This window comes from Tribolium castaneum, chromosome 2, assembly GCF_031307605.1.
Source record: "Tribolium castaneum strain GA2 chromosome 2, icTriCast1.1, whole genome shotgun sequence".
Classification (NCBI taxonomy): Eukaryota; Metazoa; Arthropoda; class Insecta; order Coleoptera; family Tenebrionidae; genus Tribolium; species Tribolium castaneum.
The window spans coordinates 16,861,440-16,881,842 of NC_087395.1; the positions used below are offsets into that span (position 1 = coordinate 16,861,440).

Genomic DNA, 20,403 nt, shown 5'->3' on the forward strand with positions numbered 1-20,403 from the left:
TCCTGGTTATAAAAAGTTAAGTGCCCTCGGTTCTTTCTACCGGTGATGGTGTCCTGTCGATGAAGTCTATATTTTGCAGTTTGTTTTGTATGTCGCTAACGGGAGTGTCGTCATGTTTCGTGTCGGGTAACGATAATTGACTCATGTTACTTCCACGGTCGTCGTAGTTGAGTTTGCAGTTGGAATTGATCATTGTTTCTAATTTGGGACAGCCTGTGCATTTGTGGATTTTTTCCTTGGGCTCCGTTTCCTCCTTGAGAGGATCAGAGGATCGCATTGCCAGCTCGAGTTCCCTCTCCCACGCCTGTTCCTTTCTTTCACGCTCCCTTTTTTCCAACTCTTGATACCTGTTATAAACCTTGAAATCGGGGATTATAGTCCCCGGAAGCTCCAGCGGAGAGTCGGCATCCTGCAAAAAATTCGTAACTTTGCCCCCAAAAAATCAAATTTTACCAGATCTATGCTCATCGGCCCTTGAATCTCTCTAATCGATCGCTGTTTCGCCAATCGCTTCTTTTTCTTGTGCAGGGGTTTTGTCTCAATGATCATTTCCTCGAGCTCGAAGGTCGGGTCACAATTCAGATGGTCTTTCTGAAACTCATAATTAATGTGCTTCCACTGTGGGCAGAAATAACTAACAGGGGGCGTAAAGTAGGGCTTGTATTGCCGCTGAAACACTCTCTCCATGTCGAACTTCTTTAGGCACTTAACTTGTTTGAGTTCTTGTATGTTGGATATCCGCAAGCCCGGACTTATACACAGCAACTAAAAACAAACGAAAACTTCTAATCCGGGCAAAAATATTATTTACCCTTGAAATTAAATCAACGATCCCTTCGCTCCAACTCGGCGGGTAATCTAATCCGATCTGGAATAAGATTCGCACTTCTTGTATGCCGGTATTGGAGTGAATATCAAACGGTCTCAGGCCCCTCAACATCTCATAAGCCACCACGCCTGAAACGCGCCGGTATTACATTTCGCAAATAGCCGCCAAGTGCCTACCCAGCGACCACCAGTCCACGGGATAAGAATATCCCACGCATAAATCCACGGCACAGTCGAAGATTTCCGGGGCTATGTACGGCTTAGTCCCCGACATAGACGTCGCCAAATGAGTGTCTTCCAAAACTGTGGCTATGTTAAAGTCCGTGATGTGGAAATGTCCTAAAAATTTAAATAAATTTTGCTTGCTACTATTACCATGAACGCACCTTCTTCGTCCAACAGAATGTTGTCCGGCTTGATATCCCTAGAAAGGGAAAAATCAAATTCATAAATAGCCGCAAATTGAGTGAACGTAGTTTTCACAAAAATTGTCCAAAAACATTAAGTTACGGAGATAGCACTGATGTGACTGGAAATTCCGGAATTGTTAATTAAAGTGCGTCCCGGAGATTTCGGGCTAAAGTGATAAGCCTAATGGCTAAGTTTCGACCTGTACCCTACGTAAAATATTCCGGGACCTCGCCGGAAAATCCAGGTTAATACAGGACATGTCAAGTGAAAGCTTTCCAAAAATGAGTGGAAGCTGAGGCGAAATTTTTGCAAAAAACGCACAAAAAGCAGCAAACTATGACGAATTTTTTCCGTAAGATCGTCTTTAAGTTGCGTTTAACCTTTAAATTCATATTCCCTGTAAAAGTGTTCAAGTTCGTACTAACATTTCGTTCCCCACTCGACTTTTTTAATTATCGCAGAAAAAAAGGATTAGTCGTGTTGACTTCGACAAAGTTATAAGAGCTGTGAATTGTGTTGGGATTTTTTGCCAACTTTCCTTCCTTTCTAAATTATTAAATGTGCGCCTCCGGTGGCCGCTTCTACTTTATTTGGATTATTGTCCCGAAGCCGAAGTCTCAGATTTTGGCACAGACCTTCTTGGAATTTTTAATCAAACGATCGATATTTCCAAGCAGACGTCGAGTTAAATGCCGAAAATAATTGAGATGCGATTTAAAAAGCAACAATGCCGTATTGATGCTGTAACGAGGTCTTTACAATGCTTTTTTACTGTTTACAAACCGCAAAAGTATTGTGCCGTGCTTTTAATGAAGAGGTTTCCCAGGCAATTCATCGTCAGAAATATGGCAGATCCGAGAAATTTTATAATAATTTCATTGAATTACAAATTCGAATCAACTACGAAGGACTATAAGTTAGGAGACGAAATGAGGCACAAAATCGCAGGATTTTCTGAACCCAAAAAAATAATACGGCAGAGTAAAATGAGGGCGCTTCGAACGTTATATTGTCTCGGTGTCAAATCGTTTTAAATTAATTGAAATTCAACCAGTTCACTAATTACTTTGGAAAAAATGCAGAAATGTTGAGCTTTGCATTCTCAACAGCCTGAGATAAACTGAGAACTAAAATTTTCAAAAGAAACATGAGAAAAAAACATTTAATTTAAAATTTGCGCTTTTTCCCGTATTTTTCAAAACGCTGCGAATACGCTTAAAGATACGAGAAAAATGGCTAGAAGAAAGTTGTAGAGAATTAAATTCTCTTTAAAAAAGAATATGGTGTCGCGGACTTTTTTCTAGCAAATTTAATTCTCTACAACGTCGTTCCTTACACTTTTTTGCATCTTCAACCGTATTCGCAGCGTTTTAATAAATAGGCGACGGTGCCCAAAAAATTTGCGTTCCACCTTATATTTTTGCAAACGCAGCGAATACGGTTGAAGATACGAAAAAGTGAAAGGAACGAGGTTCTAAAGAATTGAATTTTCTACAAAATAGTCCGCGACACGACATCTCTATCTTCCACGGTTTAGGTATAAATTCATTTTCCAATATTTGACCAGCGGCACAACGAAGGAAATCCAACGCTTGAGCGTCTTTGGGGCCTAAATTATTGAAGATAGGGATATGGTCTCGCGGACTTTTTTGTAGGAAATTTAATTCTCTACAACTTTTTTTTGAACATTTTTCTTGTATCTGTAACCGTATTCGCAGCGTTTTGGAAAATATGGGGCAGAGTGCAAGTTGGTAAAACTTTGAATTTTTTTTAGTACAGTTTAAGATATGATATTTGTACCATTTTTATCTCCTATTATTGAGAATTTAATGCTCTATCAGGCTGTATTTTTTGCATTCGCCTTGTGCTAACCTTTATTAAATTACAACGATTTTTATAAATTATTGCTCTGAAAACTTAGACGGTAATGGAACAACTGCGCCTCTGGCGACATTAACGGAACTATCGAGGACGGGGACGTTTTATTTGCACGTCGTTTCGTATCCTTAGTTTTAGATATCCGTAGAATTAACATACCGGGTCTTGAATTATTCAAAAAACTACAAGTAATAATACTAATAATAATTAATTAATGATTCGTAATTATTGTGTACATACGTAATTATTGTACATGTTCCTATTGTTTATTCTGTTTACGTCAGTATATTGATCAAATACCCTTAAGGAATTCAGCGTGCATGCAGCTAGAAGCTAAAACAAACAGATTTCTCGTGCTGTAATAGTTAATTATTTTCGGGATTAAATTTTAAAGTATTTCTGTAACTCGACAGGAATTAGATTTTAGTCATTTGCGTGTTTTCCTTGTGCAGGTTTTGCACCCAAAAACTAAGCAAAAATTTGTTTATCTGATACGAAAAGGTGAAAGCTCTTTAATTACGTGAGATTCATTATCACTAGGCAGCAGTTCCGGAATTTTCGATAGACAACTCTTACTTCTCCTTTTTTTATCCGAAATAACAATGAGTGGAGTGTCGAATAATTAACAAAGAGTGGAGCAATTTTACTCTTACATTAGTCATACATCAAGAATCAATAAACGTCTATTTAATGAAATGTAAATATGTGTACTGAAATGTTCATGACCAGTTAATTGCCAAGCAAAAAACAGTTCCACCCTAATTAATAAACAAATTGTGCTTCAACTTGAAGTAAAAACTGCGTCGCGAGAATTCTACGTTCAGCCAATGAAACCGGATAAATCAATTCCATTTTACACCGAAATAATAATTTCCTTTTTGATCCCGTTTTTTATACACTTGCTCATTTCGTTCCATTTTCTCTACAAATGTAACATTTATGCAAATTTTAATTTTGCTTGGCTAGAAAAAATTTCATATCCTGTAACACTGCATCCATCCTTTACGCGAAATTACAAACCCCAGGACAAAACCAAGTCAAACGTAAACGTTCATTTCCATCGTAATTAGAAAAGAAAACATAATTTTCAGTTTCCCTTGTTGTAAATAATGAGTTGTTCGTCGACGTAATCCAGAATTTATTCAGTACGCATTTCGCAAAACACGTACGCCACACATCGTAAAAAACCCGTTCACGTTTCAAAACATTACCTCTGGGATAAATATCATCACTAACTTAATACACCACTGGAAAGTTTACACAAAGTTCATTACTCGCCGTCGCTCGGCTCCGATACAGGCCCCGACCTCGGCGACAGATTTGTTCCGGCGAACTTTAAACCGCTCACTTTTTCCGTCATTAAGCTCGTTAATCCTTCGAATTCGCAAAATATTTGCCCGCGATTTGTTTATCGACGTTGATCGATCGCACTCGCAATGAAACCTGCAGAAACCCTGGCCAGCATTCTGCTTAGTATTTTTTCAAAAGTACAATAATAGTATATTATGATACGAGTTTTATACGACGCATTTTGTCGCACGCGCGAATTTAGAGTAAGTGCGACAAAATGCCTTATAAACGAGATATCATACAGTATTTTTTCTACTTCGCACTTTTTGTATCAAAAAAATTAATTTCGAAATTTTGGAATTTTGTGGCAGTTGACAGCATTTACGCACAGACAGTGAAATGAAATTAATAATTTGGACCGTCATTAGTTTATTCGTATTCTGAAAGTGTCCAAGACGTTTTGCAATGTATCAGCTTTTTTGAAACGTTAATTATACGTTTAAAACAAACGTTAGTAAATACAATTATTTATAACATTAAAGTTTTATACGCTTTTTACGTCAATACAACTTTAAATTGAAACTACTTTAAACATTAAGAATTGTTATAAAAAATATATAAAAATAGCTTTTAAACTACTTAACATAAACGTAAAAAGAAAACGTAATCACACTACCAAGTAAGAATGTTAGATCTACGTTTGTGTGTTTACCGGCAAAATGAAAAATACTATATTTTTGGAAATATTTACGATTTTTTGAAAACACGTTAATTTGCATCTTTAACGTCAAAAATCGGCAACTCATCCCGTACTAAAAAGTGTATTTAAATATTTAATTCGTAAATTAAACGCGGTTTCGCCCGGCGCCTCCACCATTTTTGAACACAATTCAACACGTTAAAGACTCTCATCTAAGACAGTGTGCTGTTTTTGTTGTTATTAATTTGTGAAAGAGTTTCTTAATGCCAGTTATATTCAAATTACTTAGTCGGTCGTAAATTATTCTGAATAAATCCTACAATGACTGACTTTAATGTTTTTTGTAATTTGTATGTTGTTTTTCACTTATGTGCTCTACGGTAATAGTATATTATGATACGAGTTTTATAAAACGCATTTTGTCGCACGTACGAATTTAGAGCACGACGAGCGCAGCGAGGAGTGCCATAATAGAATAAGTGCGACAAAATGTCTTATAAACGAGATATCATACAGTATTTTTTCTACTTCGCACTTTTTGTACCCAAAAAAATTAATTTCGAATTTTAGGAAATCTTGTGGCAGTTGACATTTACGCGCAAACAGTGAAATGAAATTCATAATTTGGACCGCCATTAGTTTATTCGTATTCTGAAAGTGTCCAAGACGTTTTGCAATGTATCAGCTTTTTTGAAACGTTAATTATACATTTAAAACAAACGTTAATAAATACAATTGTTAATAACACTAAAGTTTTATACGCTTTTTACGTAAATACAACTTTAAGTTGAAACTACTTTAAACATTAAGTATTGGTATAAAAATATATAAAAATAGCTTTTAAACTACTTAACATGAACGTAAAAAGAAAACGTAATCACACTACCAAGTAAGAACGTTAGATCTACGTTTGTGTGTTTACCGGCAAAATGAAAAATACTATACGCTATTTTGGAAATATTTACGATTTTTTGAAAACTCGTTAATTTGCATCTTTAACGTCAAAAATCGGCAACTCATCCCGTACTAAAAAGTGTATTTAAATATTTACTTCGTAAATTAAACGCGGTTTCGCCCGGCGCCTCCACCATTTTTGAACACAATTCAACACGTCAAAGACTCTCCTCATCTAAGACAGTGTGCTGTTTTTGTTGTTATTAATTTGTGAAAGAGTTTCTTAATGCCAGTTATATACAAATTTACTTAGTCGGTAGTAAATTATTCTGAATTAATCCTACAATGACTGACTTTAAATTTTTTTGTAATTTGTATGTTGTTTTTCACTTATGTGCTCTACGCTAATAGTATGTTATAGAGTAAGTGCGACAAAATGCCTTATAAACGAGATAACATACAGTATTTTTTCTACTTCGCACAAAATTTATTTCGAATTTTAGGAAATTTTGTGGCAGTTGCCAACATTTACACGCAGACAGTGAAATGAAATTATTAATTTGGACCGTCATTAGTTTATGACAAATGTCTTCTGAAAGTGCCCAAGACGTTTTGCAATGTATCCCTTAACAAATGCGGGCTTTTGTGGCAAATACGTGCAATTTGAAAATTGGTCGAAGGATAATGAGATCTCAAATTATTTACTTGCACTGGCTTTTGAAGTTATGTTTGTACATTACTCGAAAGGTGTTCGAAAAGGCCACATATCAGGGCTGGTACAAAAGCCTCTAAAGGCTCGTATTTGATTAATTTGATTAAATTATGCACTTGAAACAGGTGCCGATTGACACTGACAGTTTTTTCAGATAATTGTCAAAAAACTAGGTTGTCAACATTAGAGTTCCTTTATTGGGAGAATTGGGACATTGAAGATCAAACCGAGCCAATTTTGTATTATATGGATAAGGTATATATAGTGGCGGTCAGCTCGATTTGCGTGTGCGTCAATTTCATTTTTTTATTACCAACACAAAGCTATAAAAAATTATCAAAAACAATGCAAATTTTAACAGCTAAGGGCTATCTAAGGGTGGTATCCTTGAACATTAATTTACATGTGCACTTCGACAACACCGTCAAGTGTCACGAATTTGTCAAACTGACATTGACAGTAAACTATAGACGTCGTCGCATGGTTGTCGAAAGTGTTATCGGTGTTAATCGCAAGTATTTTCTGTTCGTTTATTGTGTTTTGTGATTTGCGTTTCGTTAGGTTTTTGATTCCGCGTTTATTAGTTCTTGTTTTGTGAATCTGTATTTTTTGTAACAACTCATAATTTAAACACTTCGTAACCTCAAAAAATATTTGATAGTTTGTCACCGCTATGCCCCTGCTATGTAAACGTAGTGACAGAAATGTCAGATGACGCACACGCAAATGGAGCTGAGCGCTACCATATTTCTATTCTTTTTTATTAAAATTTTTGTTAGTAACTTATGTCAGAGGTTTATGTCGAAAATAGTTTCAAGGTTACAATTTTTGTCAAATGCATAAAATGACATAATTGTACGTCCAGAGACGTAGGAAACGAAAAAAAATTGGTATTACTATTTAAAAAAAGAAAATAATTGAATACCTACAAATATTAATGTTCACATTTCTGAAATTTTTCGATATTTATTTTAATATTAAATACATAACTTAAAACATACTTCAATGCTAAAAATGCTTTTCTTTCAGTCACAATTTTTAGTTAAACATCTCGTCCCAAAAATTGGTCATCAAGAACCCTTCATATTTCCCGTCGTCTTTTTAAATTTCCCAAAAAATTATATTGAAGGTCTTCTAGTGTGAAATACGATACAAAATCGTGAATTCCAATAACTTTATAATTTCAAACAGAATCTAAAGTTCACGTAAATGCTAAAGGCGGCCAAGCAGCGACAGGTTCAACTTTACTAAAAGTTAGACCCAATTTTGGGTTCAAGTACCTACGTATTTTGTAAATGCATAGACAAATTTCCAAAATCTCATAGATTTTGTACATAACATTATTTAGACAATCCATTTTTCCAAATGCTTGATAATAATAAACGTAAAACTTGTCAGGAAAGGTTCAATTTCTCTCTCTTTCATCGATGATTACCATTTCTTAAAGTTAAGGAAAAAATGTTTATGATGAAGAGTTTAGACGTAAAAAAGACGTAAAAGTGAAATGACGACGACTGCCAGTCTAAACCATTTTTAAACGCAGTTAGTTGGCGAAAAATGGAAACATGTTTTGACAAATTTATTTGACTTTTCGCCAAATTTGAAGTGTAACACCACTGATTTCTATCCCAATTTTATTTTTTACACATTCCAACGGACGTATATGAAACAAAATTTCGAAAATTGACATTCAGTGTCGCAAATACGAAACCGAAGTAGAAAAAAAGTTTTCCAACCCACCTGTGTATTATCTGCTTTGTTTGGAGATAATCCAGGGCCAGGGCCAGCTCGCACACCATCAGTTTGACGGCATCCTCCGAGAAGTTCACTTCTTGCTGGATATGGTACCTGAGGTCGCCCCCCAGCAGCAGATCGGTCACCATGAAGAGATCTTCTTCATCTTTTTGAAAAACTCGTTATCGGCTGACCCGTCTCGATTGCTTATACGAACCTTGAAATGAAAACCAAATATTGACAAGAAAGGGATGTTCTAATCTCGTCAGAATTTCCACCTCTCTGAGTACGTTCTTGAGGGCGTCCCGCTCCATACACTGATGCTTATTCATGTACTTCATCGCAAACATCTGTTTCGAGTCCTTCTTCTGCACGATGCACACCTGAAAACAGAAAAAATGGTGCATGCGCCGGGAAAATCGAGCATTTCATTAGTTAATGCGAGCAAAAATTGTGAATTATACAAGTCAATTATGGAGCTAATATCCAGCGAGTGGTAGATGGCGCCAAACCGGATTATGAGGCTTATCGTTTGTTATGTATGCGAGCTTTTAAACCGTTTGCGTCACATCTGGAATATATGGACCGCTCGAAAAGTTGGATTAATGTAATAAATGCAAAAAATTGCGGAACCGTTAAAGTTTCTGCCAAAAACGGACGACTCGAATAAATATTTACCTGAAAGCTGAACATAAATCAACGTGTCTTGTACGAAAAGAGAATTTCAGCTGAAATGTGCACACATGAAGATTTATCTTCTTAATACTGTACTGCATTTGCTTCCAGGAATGTATTGCTATTATTTCCGCCTTGTTAAATTTTTACGATAAGCGGAAGGAAGTCGCTAGTCAGACAAAACATACGTTGAAATTGTTTATCGTGTAGTTTTAAACAGCTTTGGGCGACAGGAAACTTTCTGGATCATGTAATCGTCCAGGAAAAAAACAAATTACACTATTTATTATTTTCTAATGAAAACGCGATAATCCTATTGTGCAACCTGACTCCGAAATTTTTTAATGATTTTAGCATGTAAAATTTCTTTCTTTCTTTTTGCTGTCCCGTCCGTTATTGCAAACATACAGGGTGACCTAAGGGTGTGTAATCGGTCTATAACTTTTTTGCTATTTAAAATATTACCATGCTGTTTTCATTATACGATAGACCGACTTAAAGTATATAAACTAAAAATATTTTCATTATACACAGGGTGTTGTAAACAGGGTGGTGATCCAAAGTTATATTTTTTAAATGGAACAGTCTATATATTTGTGCATAATTAGATTCTAATAAATAATGTAACTTTGTATAAATTACTATCTCTTATTGTTTCGGAATTATTCAACTTTTCGTTATAAAAAAAGCAATTCTTGAAAAATCACTACGAAGTCGCCAATGAATATTTTCCGACAAAATTGCCACAGAAAAACTCAGAATACCTTGCAGTTTTAGCAAATAGTCGACTTTTATTTGTAACACGCAGATAATGTACAGGCTGTACCAAATCGTTGAATAACTAATTTTTTTTCAAATGGAACACTCTGTATTTTTTACACGAATCGATAGCATTTAGAATAAGCTTTCTAATGGTATAGGGTTTGCATAGAAAATTTAAAAACATTTTTCAAGTTTAAAAAAAAAATGTTTTATTACAAGAAAATTTGTTATCTTAGAATCTGATAAGACAAATGAAAATTTATTTTTTGATATGTACTAATGTGACTAATTATATTTGTATTTTAATTATTACTCGATACATAAATGAATCAAGGATTAATAATATAATAAATATAAAAAAAGAAAAATATTTCTAATTTGCTATACAAACCGCCTATTGTCAGAAAGCTTATAAAAAATGCTATCGATACGTGTAAAGAAATACATGGTGTTTCATTAAAAACAATGCGTTATTCAACTTTTTGCGTTTTGGCATATTACCTGCGTGTTTCAAGTGACTATTGCTAAAACTACAGAATATTTCCAGTTTTTCTGTGCAAATTTATCAAAAAATATTGATAGGGGACTTCGCAGAGATTTTTAAAAAATTGGTCTTTTTTATAACGCACCCCTGGATCACCCTGTATAAATGTTGCTCTTATTTCTTACGTCATTAAATAAGACCAAGAATTTTTAATTTCCACTGATATTAATATTGTTAAAGTCTTTAATATTAAAACCTCTCTGAACAAATTTGTTAGTTATTTTCATACACAAGATTTTTTTGTCTCGTACGTCATGTGTAAACAAAAAGTACATTAATCAAAAGTCGTTACACATTCTTCGATTTCGTGGTTTCAACAAGTTCCACCTTTTACTTCAAAAATAATTATAATAACGATTGTTCAACGATAAAAATGTGAAGTCTTTTTTGTGTCCCGTCCGTCATCAGTTTGTATTTCTTTTTCCTGCTCGTATTTCAAATTTTACAAATGTGGCTTCAATAGGTTGACTGTTCCTAAGTTGTTAAAAAGATAAATTCACTTCTACTTCATTTATAAAAATTGAAAATAAATTATAAAAATTTGTGCAAAGTGTCCCGTCCGTTAAAATAAAATGGCTGTAAACCGATGCAAATAGTGTTATTGGGCATAGCTATTTTGTTCGACAAAATTTGTGTTAATAAAAGTGGGTTCAATTTATGCAAAAATATTCTTTGGTTGCGGTTTGTTTTATTCAGTCTGGTTTTCGGAAACAATTGTTATTATTCAAGAGAGAAAAGAAGTTGCTTTTGTAATAAAAACCTCTCTTGAAATATTGATGGCAAAACTCAACTAGAACTGAAAATTGTAATCACAAAAGAAAATAATTGTTTAATTAATAGAGAACTGGATTTTCCTTTGATATTTGATGTCCACGGCATTTGGATACAGCTTTCACGTCTGTTTTCTGTCTTTTTTCACGAACAAAGAAGTGTTTTCGTTGCAAATGTTATTACAATAGCCTGTCAAAATTAACAATATGGAAGAAAACTAGTGAAGACGGGAGAGAAATTGGTTTCGCAATTAGTCCCAAATTGAATTAGCACGACTTCAGCGTCATCCTTTGCATTCCAAACAACTTTGTCCTAATCCCGTATTCTTCAGCAAGGTCAGTTTACTCGCCAAACAACCCCATTCTCCTTAAAATAGTTTTATTGTGAAAAATTCCGGGCACAATAGTGCGTCCGTGCTTTTCTCACGCCAGACACATTTTTCAGAAGTGTATCGTTCATCAAGCGAAAACTCCTTAAAGCTGAAATCCACCCCCGACATCCCTTTCTCTTAATGGATTCACCTTCTCCGTGTCGCTCGCGGTTGTTCTCGATCCGTTTCGGCTTTTAAGTTAAAACATTTTCCCCATTCTGTCGCAAATTCGGCAACGATTAAGTTTGAAAAACGCGTCAGAGAGAACCCTGAAAATTACCGTCCGCGATGCCATCTCAAAGGGATGCACCAAACCGCCGATACAATCTCCCTTAATAAACTGAATCGTCTGAACAAATATAAACGGACTTTTCTTCGAGGGAAATTTCGTCTCGTGGGATTTGCGAAAAAATATGCAGACCGGGTAAATTAGGTTCCCTTGTTCAGCTGCATTTCGAATTACATTACGCCGGAGGGGCGCATCGATGCCGCATCTATTTTGTGTTTTATTTTTTAAAATACCACGTTTTCCCATGCGATAAATAAAAAATTCGGCAAATTGATAGTGAGCAAGAATAATTTGATTGAAACTCTAAAAGCATAATGGGACAAAAGCAACCAAAATCTAAATTTTTCACGCCTTGTCTTTTAAGTTCGAAACTTGATACATTAACAAAGCTTGTAGAAGTAATAATCAAGTTTTGAAACTTTCCCGTATTACCAAAGTTTCACGTCTAAAGTCCACTAACTGGCAATTAACAATTTAGCAACACTTTAAAATTCATTACCGATATATTTAATTTTCGCCTGATTAAATAATAAAATTTCCGGCGATCGTTAAGTAGCTTTCAAGATACTCGTATAAAAGTGTAATGTTGCCATTGTTCGTGGAACGGTTGTTTTGCATAGCTTTCATTCAACTCAAAGTCATTATTTACAAAGGAAAAGAACGGATTAAAATTTTATTAGGCTGATACAGAAATAGAACTCGCGATAGATTCTCAACGCTCGTAAAATACTAACCGTAAATTCGCTAAAAAGGATCAGCAATGCATAATTCAGACGTTTTATTAACGGAAGACACGTCCATCGTAAAGAGAATTCCGATCGGACATTTGGGCAAATTTATGATTTTATGTATGAAGGTTTTAAGGCGAATTTACATCCGCAAACAAGGAACATAAATTCACCTGAAAGCAATCAGAAAATGGTGGATGCGCCGGGACAATAATTCCCCCGAATTACTTTATTTATTCAAACGCACTTCGTATTCGATAATAGAATTACTTGCCTGAAAGAATAGGTAAATCGGTTGTGGGAACACGAAAGAGGATAAAGCGGAATATTTTTCCATCTTGTAACATTCTTTGATCATTCATTCGAACACAATTCTCTAAACTGTAAATTTCGCAAATCTTTATTAGTACAATAAAACTCGACGATTTGATAATTCAATTCTCCTGCATCGATCCCCCGAGATGTAAAATCCCGAATCCAGACATTTACTTTGCTGGATAAATACGATGTGCTCGAAATGAAACAGGAATAGTGATTATAAAGAGGTTCTCCTCAAGGAAACTTTTCAACCGCAAATCGACTCGATAAAACGGGATTATTCGGGATTATGTCGCGACATGGGTCCGTCTTAGCCGCAAAGATTTCAGCAATAAAGAACGATAATTGTCACATCGATTTTTCCCTAAATGGGGGCTCAGGTGCCTCCCTGTAACAGGCAAAGACAACATTAACCAAGCCTTATAGCCCAGTCAAATTAGACAAAAATCGGAGGAAAAAATTCCTAAAGAGACTTTTTTAAAGCTTCCTTTACATTTTGTTAGACATATATTAAAAGTCCCTGAAGGTAGGGGGCGAGCTCGAGGAAAGGGGAGGGGTTAAAGCTGTCTTTGTTTTTTTGCTTATATCTCGGAAACGGTCGCTTCTATCAATTTTTATCTTTTTACCAAAATTAAAGTTGATAAAATTTCCTACAAAATGGTCCTAGCCTTATTGTTGTAGGACTAACCGTAAGCGAGCTACTAGCTTTTGAAGTTTGGTGTCTACATGATACTGTATAACTAAACATTAGTAAATCATAAGTATTTATATGGAAATAGTGTGTGTAAAGCGTCTCCCACCTAAGCTAAGAGTGGGAAATATGGGAGAAAAATACTTTCTTCCCTTGGACTCTCCAGGTGAAGATTACAATTCAGCATCTGAAGATGGTCCAGAAGATATGAAAGAATGCACTGTTGGACTCAATGCATACAGTTTATTATAAGATTTATTCAAAACATCTATATTAAATCATCTGATTATTAATATTTTACTGAACAAGACTGTAATTCAGTTTTCAATGTTTGAGACGACGACGAAAATGCAGCACCTAAAGACGACTCTGAAAACTTTAGTGACTTTTATGTCTCCTCCTTTCTCCTCTACAATTAATTCAGTTTATTGTCAGTTTTTCAAATCACAAGACATTTTCTTTTAAACCACATTGTTTAAATGATTATTTCTTTCCAGCCCCATAACTCGCTTACGGTTAGTCCTACAAGAAAAATGCTATAACCATTTTGAAGGAAATTTTATTGGCTTTAATTTTGGTAAAATGATAAAAATTGATAGGAGTAACAGTTTCAGAGTATAGGCAAAAAAACAAAAAAGACTGCTTAACCCCCTCCCCCTCCTCGAGCCCGCCCCCCAACCTCGGGGACTTTTGATATAAGTCCACCCAAGTGTAAAGAAAACTTTTAAAAAAAACTCCAACTCTCTAGGAATTTTTTCCACAGATTTGTGTAATTTGACTGGGTTATTAGCACTTAACTGCATAATTCTGTTTCGATTTAGTTAAGTTCGCCCAAATTGAATTAGCATTGCTCACTGAGTGAGCTTCAATGTTGTTTACCTGATACATATTTGGCTAAATTAATACCAAAACAGATAAACTTGGCGATTTATTGTCCTAAAGCACGTTAAAGCGCCATCAAAAATGGTGGATGCGCCGGGTCAGAGCCAATCATTCCCGGAACCATTAAGTAATTTTCTAAATGAAGGATTAATTACGTTACAACATTGTTTAGCTATTACAAAGTTTATGAATAATTAGCATAAAACCGTGAAGTTCGGAATAAATCTACAAATATTTCCCCGGAAATCGGCTTAAAAACTTTGTTTTGTCTTTTGCCAAATAAGTTTGGCCCAATTACTGCGACTCTTGACTTTATTTCCACTATCGATACAAACCCAATAAAAACTTTTGGTCGAGTCGACGCTAAAATTGAATTTTGCCGTATATTTTGATGCAATTTGCAATAATCCCGACTTGGTCTCCTGATGGACCAGTCATTAGTTTCCATTATCGACAGTTCGTGTGCTGAGACCAGCTAATGAAAGCGATTTTTCAAGAACAATGGTTAGTTTTATTACAAAAAATCAAATAAATGGGATTGCTCAAAGACGCCTTATTTGCGCGGGACTGAAGTCAATTTAAATATTCATGAAATACCTTTTAGGTCTGTTTATTAATATTTATTGAAGCTCACCCTTCTCCAAGCTTTTGAACGCGCTAAAACGCTGCCATTCCGTCATACGTGGCTATAAAACGTGAAAACCGTAATGAAAGCGCTATAATTTTGCGTAAATAACGACAAATATTTAATCTTGTTGCCTGATAAGCAAAACATTCGAAACTCTCCACAAAGCGAGAGAAATGAATCATTGTTGGGAGCTCTTTTAAACTCAGGTTTATTATTTCAAATAGGTTTTTGAGGCACGCAAGACTGCTCCCAACAACTTTCCTATTAATCGCATTGTTTTAATGAATCGCACAAAAGTTTCATGAGAAAATATAAATAATGAGGTGCGCACTGAACCCGATCGCAGACAAAAGCACCAGAGACTTTTTTCGCTCTATTTAATTATTTACTTCGTTCACCGGTGAGATTCATGCGATAAATGAAAAACACTTAAAAACATTGCTGCAACCTATCGTCTCGTAGAAATAGAACGTCATTAAAAAAATGGACCTATTAATCTTCGCCGGCTAAAAGGGCTACAAATTTTCCCGGCACGAAACGAATTTTCCCGATAAAAGAGGGATTTTAGCGTTTTCCCGAGATAAAACGATGCTTGGTTAAGACGATATAACTGTTTAAAGCGCTAAATGATTTACTAAAACAGCTACATTTAAATGCGCTTAGGAATTTTTTTAAGTTCTTTTAAGAATTATTTGTTACATGAATGCCTTCAACATCGATTTAATCTGCACTGAAATACGCTGAGCACGCCATAAAGGAAGTGTGACGACGTCCAAATCATACGAAAACGATAAAAGTTTGGCGTCAATGGACATAAAACTTAAAAACTTGAAAACCGTCATAAAACCACTGAATTACTCCAAGACTAACTGTAAAATCTATACGAAGTGGCAGATATCCGATGCTGAAATTTTTATTTGTTTTAAATGACGTTCGTTGGACTGATCTTCCAAATTCTAATTAAGTTTTTTCGATTTATCTCCTCGACGGACTTAATAAACCTATCAATAAGGCAAAAGCAATCAAAGTGGGTGAGAGATGACGAATTCGCTCTTTCGCAGACTCTTCTGCTTCGAAATTAAAGGACAATCCACCGACTTTCGATATAGTAAGGTATATTTGATCCAATTATCTTAACGCTCGGTTCGGTTAAACGGCTGGGTTAGGGTAAACGACCGATCTAGTTAAACGGTTGATTGAATCATCGGATAAAACGATCAAATCCTTGTGTATCGATTACTGTGTGTTCCACATTTGTTCACTCGTGGAGGGTGAATTTCTTATCAAAATTCTAAAGTAACAGCTTCGAAAGTATTCGACTTGAGCTAAAACAAGATATCCGTAATCGTTTCATAAAAAAATCTTAGCAAAGTTTTGACATCGCTCAACGCAAGTTTTAAAGTTAATTTGCCCAGAGATAAGAAATGGCAATAAAAAGACTTGTTCGCTCGAACATTACGCCTCTATTGTGACAAGATTTAATTTTAAATTCGTTATCGATTATCATTTTGCATAAATGACTTTAAACTAGGTATTTATTAAACATCAAGGAGTCCATTCCAATGGAAACAGTTTTATGTTATTATCCTTCGTAGGGAATTTTGAGCTTCATAGTTTAAATCAGAATTTCGACATTCAGGTTTTAGCAAATTTTTTATGCAAAAAAACTCGGAATAGAAAATTCCATACTAATTATTGTAGAAAAACCGGGAGAAATCGTACTGCGTTCATTCTTAAATTAGAAAACATGAAATTTGTAGAAATTAAAAAAATACTTAAAGAAAGATCAAACTTCAAAAATGTTAATAAAGTGTAATTTAAAAAAAAAATTAGTGTCCGAATCATAGCTTCAATAAAATTTAGCTGCAGTTTATGGAATAAAAAAATACTGACGGGACAGAATGTGATTCTCGCTAAATTCAAATTTCGCGTTATGAAGCTGCAATATGGGCACACACCTGTGGCTTTATACCGTGGAGGTCGTAAAAAGGAAACTTTAGGCAGGAACAACATGTCTGGTGTAAGATAAATCTCCTCATCACTTGGTGAAATATAAGGAGCTTTCGATAGTAGACATAGAAAGACCTCGAGTGAATTCCCTCAAGTCATAAGGCGGCCTAAAAGTAGAATCTGAAGTTGTCGCAAAAGCTCCAAGGCCAGGAAACGCGATTTGTTTAAACTCCGCACCCGATACGAAATGCAAAAATTACATTTGGCCTAATTGGCTAGAAGGAGCGCAAATTCGTGTAAAACACGGCTGCAAAGTGAATTAACTCTCGACTAGAGGCAATCATCGATTAAACGATTCGATTTGCCGGATGCGATGGAAAAAGCTGCGGGCAGGAAACTTGGATTTTTTCGGCGTCTTTGTTTCCGGTAAAGAAATTAGATTGTTGTCTGGCTGCATAGTGTTTCAGCCAAGCAAAGGAGTTAATTGCTTTTTTGCATGGTGATTGAAATGATTTCTTTTATGGCGCTATGCTCTAATTTTCTCTTCGTTTTTACTTCCCTATTTACATCCGCATCATGTATTCGTTTACACAACCTTCAACCCGACACCAGAGACTGAGGACTGACATTATGTAGAACGCGTGTTTGTCTCGCTCTAGCATAAATCTTGCACGTCCGACTATTCAAGGAGAAACTACAAGTCTTTTAATGGAACGCGGCGGATTTCAATTTTGCATACCTGAGGCCTGCATTTATCATTTTATACAGAGACGAGAAACACGGAAAATTATTCAAACAATACAATATTCAAATGCTGACACAAATAATAGTTTATTATTATTATACGAGTTTTATTTGTGACACGAGTGGTTTTGGAGCACCACGAAGGAGTGCCACAATTAAGTCTTATAAAACGAGTGTAATGTACTATTTTTTCTACTTTCTATTTTTGTTTGTTTTTGTTTAGTATACGCGATTTGCGTATCATAATATGCTATAATAACTACACTAAAAACCATGGTAATTTAGATGGACAATGTTGACAACCTACTTTTTTGATAATTATCTGAGAGAACTGTCAGTGTTAACTGGCACTTGTTTCAAGTGCATAATTTAATCAAATTAACCAAATACGATCCTTTAGAGGCTTTTGTACCAGCCCTGATATGTGGCCTTTTCGAACACCTTTCGAGTAATGTACAAACATAACTTCAATAGCCAGTGCAAGCAAGTAATTTGAGATCTCATTATCCTTCAGCCAATTTTCAAATTCCACGTATTTGCCACAAAAGCCCGTATTTGTTAAGGGATACATTACAAAACGTCTTGGACACTTTCAGAATACATTTGTACAAATAAACTAATGACGGTCCAAATTATTAATTTCAAATCACTGTCTGCGCGTAAATGTCAACTGCCACAAAATTTCCTAAAATTCTAAATTAATTTTTTTTCTGGTACAAAAAGTGCAAAGTATAAAAAATTAATCTCGTTTATAAGACATTTTGTCGCACTTATTCTATTATGGCACTCCTCGCTGCGCTCGTCGTGCTCTAAATTCCTGCGTGCGACAAAATGCGTCTTATAAAACTCGTATCATAATATACTATTACCGTAGAGCACATAAGTGAAAAAACACATACAAATTACAAAAAAAATTAAAGTCAGTCATTGTAGGATTTATTCAGAACAATTTACGACCGACTAAGTAATTTGTATATAACTGGCATTAAGAAACTCTTTCACAAATTAATAACAACAAAAACAGCACACTGTCTTAGATGAGAGTCTTTAACGTGTTGAATTGTGTTCAAAAATGGTGGAGGCGCCGGGCGAAACCGCGTTTAATTTACGAATTAAATATTTAAATACACTTTTTAGTACGGGATGAGTTGCCGATTTTTGATGTTAAAGATGCAAATTAACGAGTTTTCAAAAAATCGTAAATATTTCCAAAATGGCGTATAGTATTTTTCATTTTCCCGGTAAGCACACAAACGTAGATCTAACGTTCTTACTTGGTAGTGTGATTACGTTTTCTTTTTACGTTTATGTTAAGTAGTTTAAAAGCTATTTTTATATATTTTTATACCAATACTTAATGTTTAAAGTAGTTTCAACTTAAAGTTGTATTTACGTAAAAAGCGTATAAAACTTTAGTGTTATTAACAATTGTATTTACTAACGTTTGTTTTAAATGTATAATTAACCTTTCAAAAAAGCTGATACGTTGCAAAACGTCTTGGACACTTTTAGAATACATTTGTACAAATAAATTAATGACGGTCCAAATTATGAATTTCATTTCACTGTCTGCGCGTAAATGTCAACTGCCACAAGATTTTCTAAAATTCTAAATTAATTTTTTTGGTACAAAAAGTGTGAAGTAGAAAAAATACTGTATGATATCTCGTTTATAAGGCATTTTGTCGCACTTACTCTATTATGACACTCCTCGCTGCGCTCGTCGTGCTCTAAATTCGTGCGTGCGACAAAATGCGTCTTATAAAACTCGTTTCAGAATATACTATTACCGTAGAGCACATAAGTAAAAAACAACATACAAATTACAAAAAAAATTAAAGTCAGTCATTGTAGGATTTATTCAGAACAATTTACGACCGACTAAGTAATTTGTATATAACTGGCATTAAGAAACTCTTTCACAAATTAATAACAACAAAAACAGCACACTGTCTTAGATGAGAGTCTTTAAGTGTTGAATTGTGTTCAAAAATGGTGGATGCGCCGGGCGAAACCGCGTTTAATTTACGAATTAAATATTTAAATACAATTTTTAGAACGGGATGAGTTGCCGATTTTTGACGTTGAAGATGCAAATTATTGATAATTATTGATAATTAACGTTTCAAAAAAGCTGATACATTGCAAAACGTCATGGACACTTTCAGAATACACTTGTACGAATAAACTAATGACGGTCCAAATTATTAATTTAATTTCACTGTCTGCGCGCAAATGTTGTCAACTGCCACAAAATTCCCAAAATTTCAAAATTATTTTTTTTGGTACAAAAAGTGCAAAGTAGAAAAAATGAATCTCGTTTATCAGGCATTTTGTCGCACTTACTCTATTACTCTAAATTCGTGCTGGCAATAAAATGCGTCTGATAACACTCGTATCATAACATACTAATATATTTTTACAGTTTATTATTGCCTGGTATCCGGATTTTGTAAAGTATCATGAACAAAAACACGCTATTCGCAAAGGGAAATTGCTTTTAGATTACACTAATAAATGAATAATGCAAGTGAGATAAAAATACAATTCGATTTCGCTCATAAATTATTTGACCCCACATTTAGCTATATTTACATTGTTTTG

The 20,403-nt window shown here is 34.8% G+C and overlaps 1 protein-coding gene across 3 annotated transcripts in view; it reads right to left on the bottom strand.

Moving 5' to 3' along the window:
* Nucleotides 1–6: 6 nt before the first annotated feature.
* The window catches only part of LOC655011 (uncharacterized protein), a 43,370-nt gene continuing 22,973 nt past the window's right edge, over nucleotides 7–20,403 (bottom strand). For all 3 annotated transcript variants that reach the window (XM_064355129.1, XM_961479.5, XM_015983287.2), the window contains 8 exons: nucleotides 8,665–8,830; nucleotides 8,454–8,613; nucleotides 1,215–1,252; nucleotides 1,006–1,167; nucleotides 812–957; nucleotides 640–765; nucleotides 454–591; nucleotides 7–409 (listed from right to left, as the gene is read on the bottom strand). In XM_064355129.1, coding sequence (XP_064211199.1) covers nucleotides 17–409; nucleotides 454–591; nucleotides 640–765; nucleotides 812–957; nucleotides 1,006–1,167; nucleotides 1,215–1,252; nucleotides 8,454–8,613; nucleotides 8,665–8,830 — 1,329 coding nt within the window. In that variant the 3' untranslated portion in view covers nucleotides 7–16. The remainder of the gene's footprint in view (nucleotides 410–453; nucleotides 592–639; nucleotides 766–811; nucleotides 958–1,005; nucleotides 1,168–1,214; nucleotides 1,253–8,453; nucleotides 8,614–8,664; nucleotides 8,831–20,403) is intronic.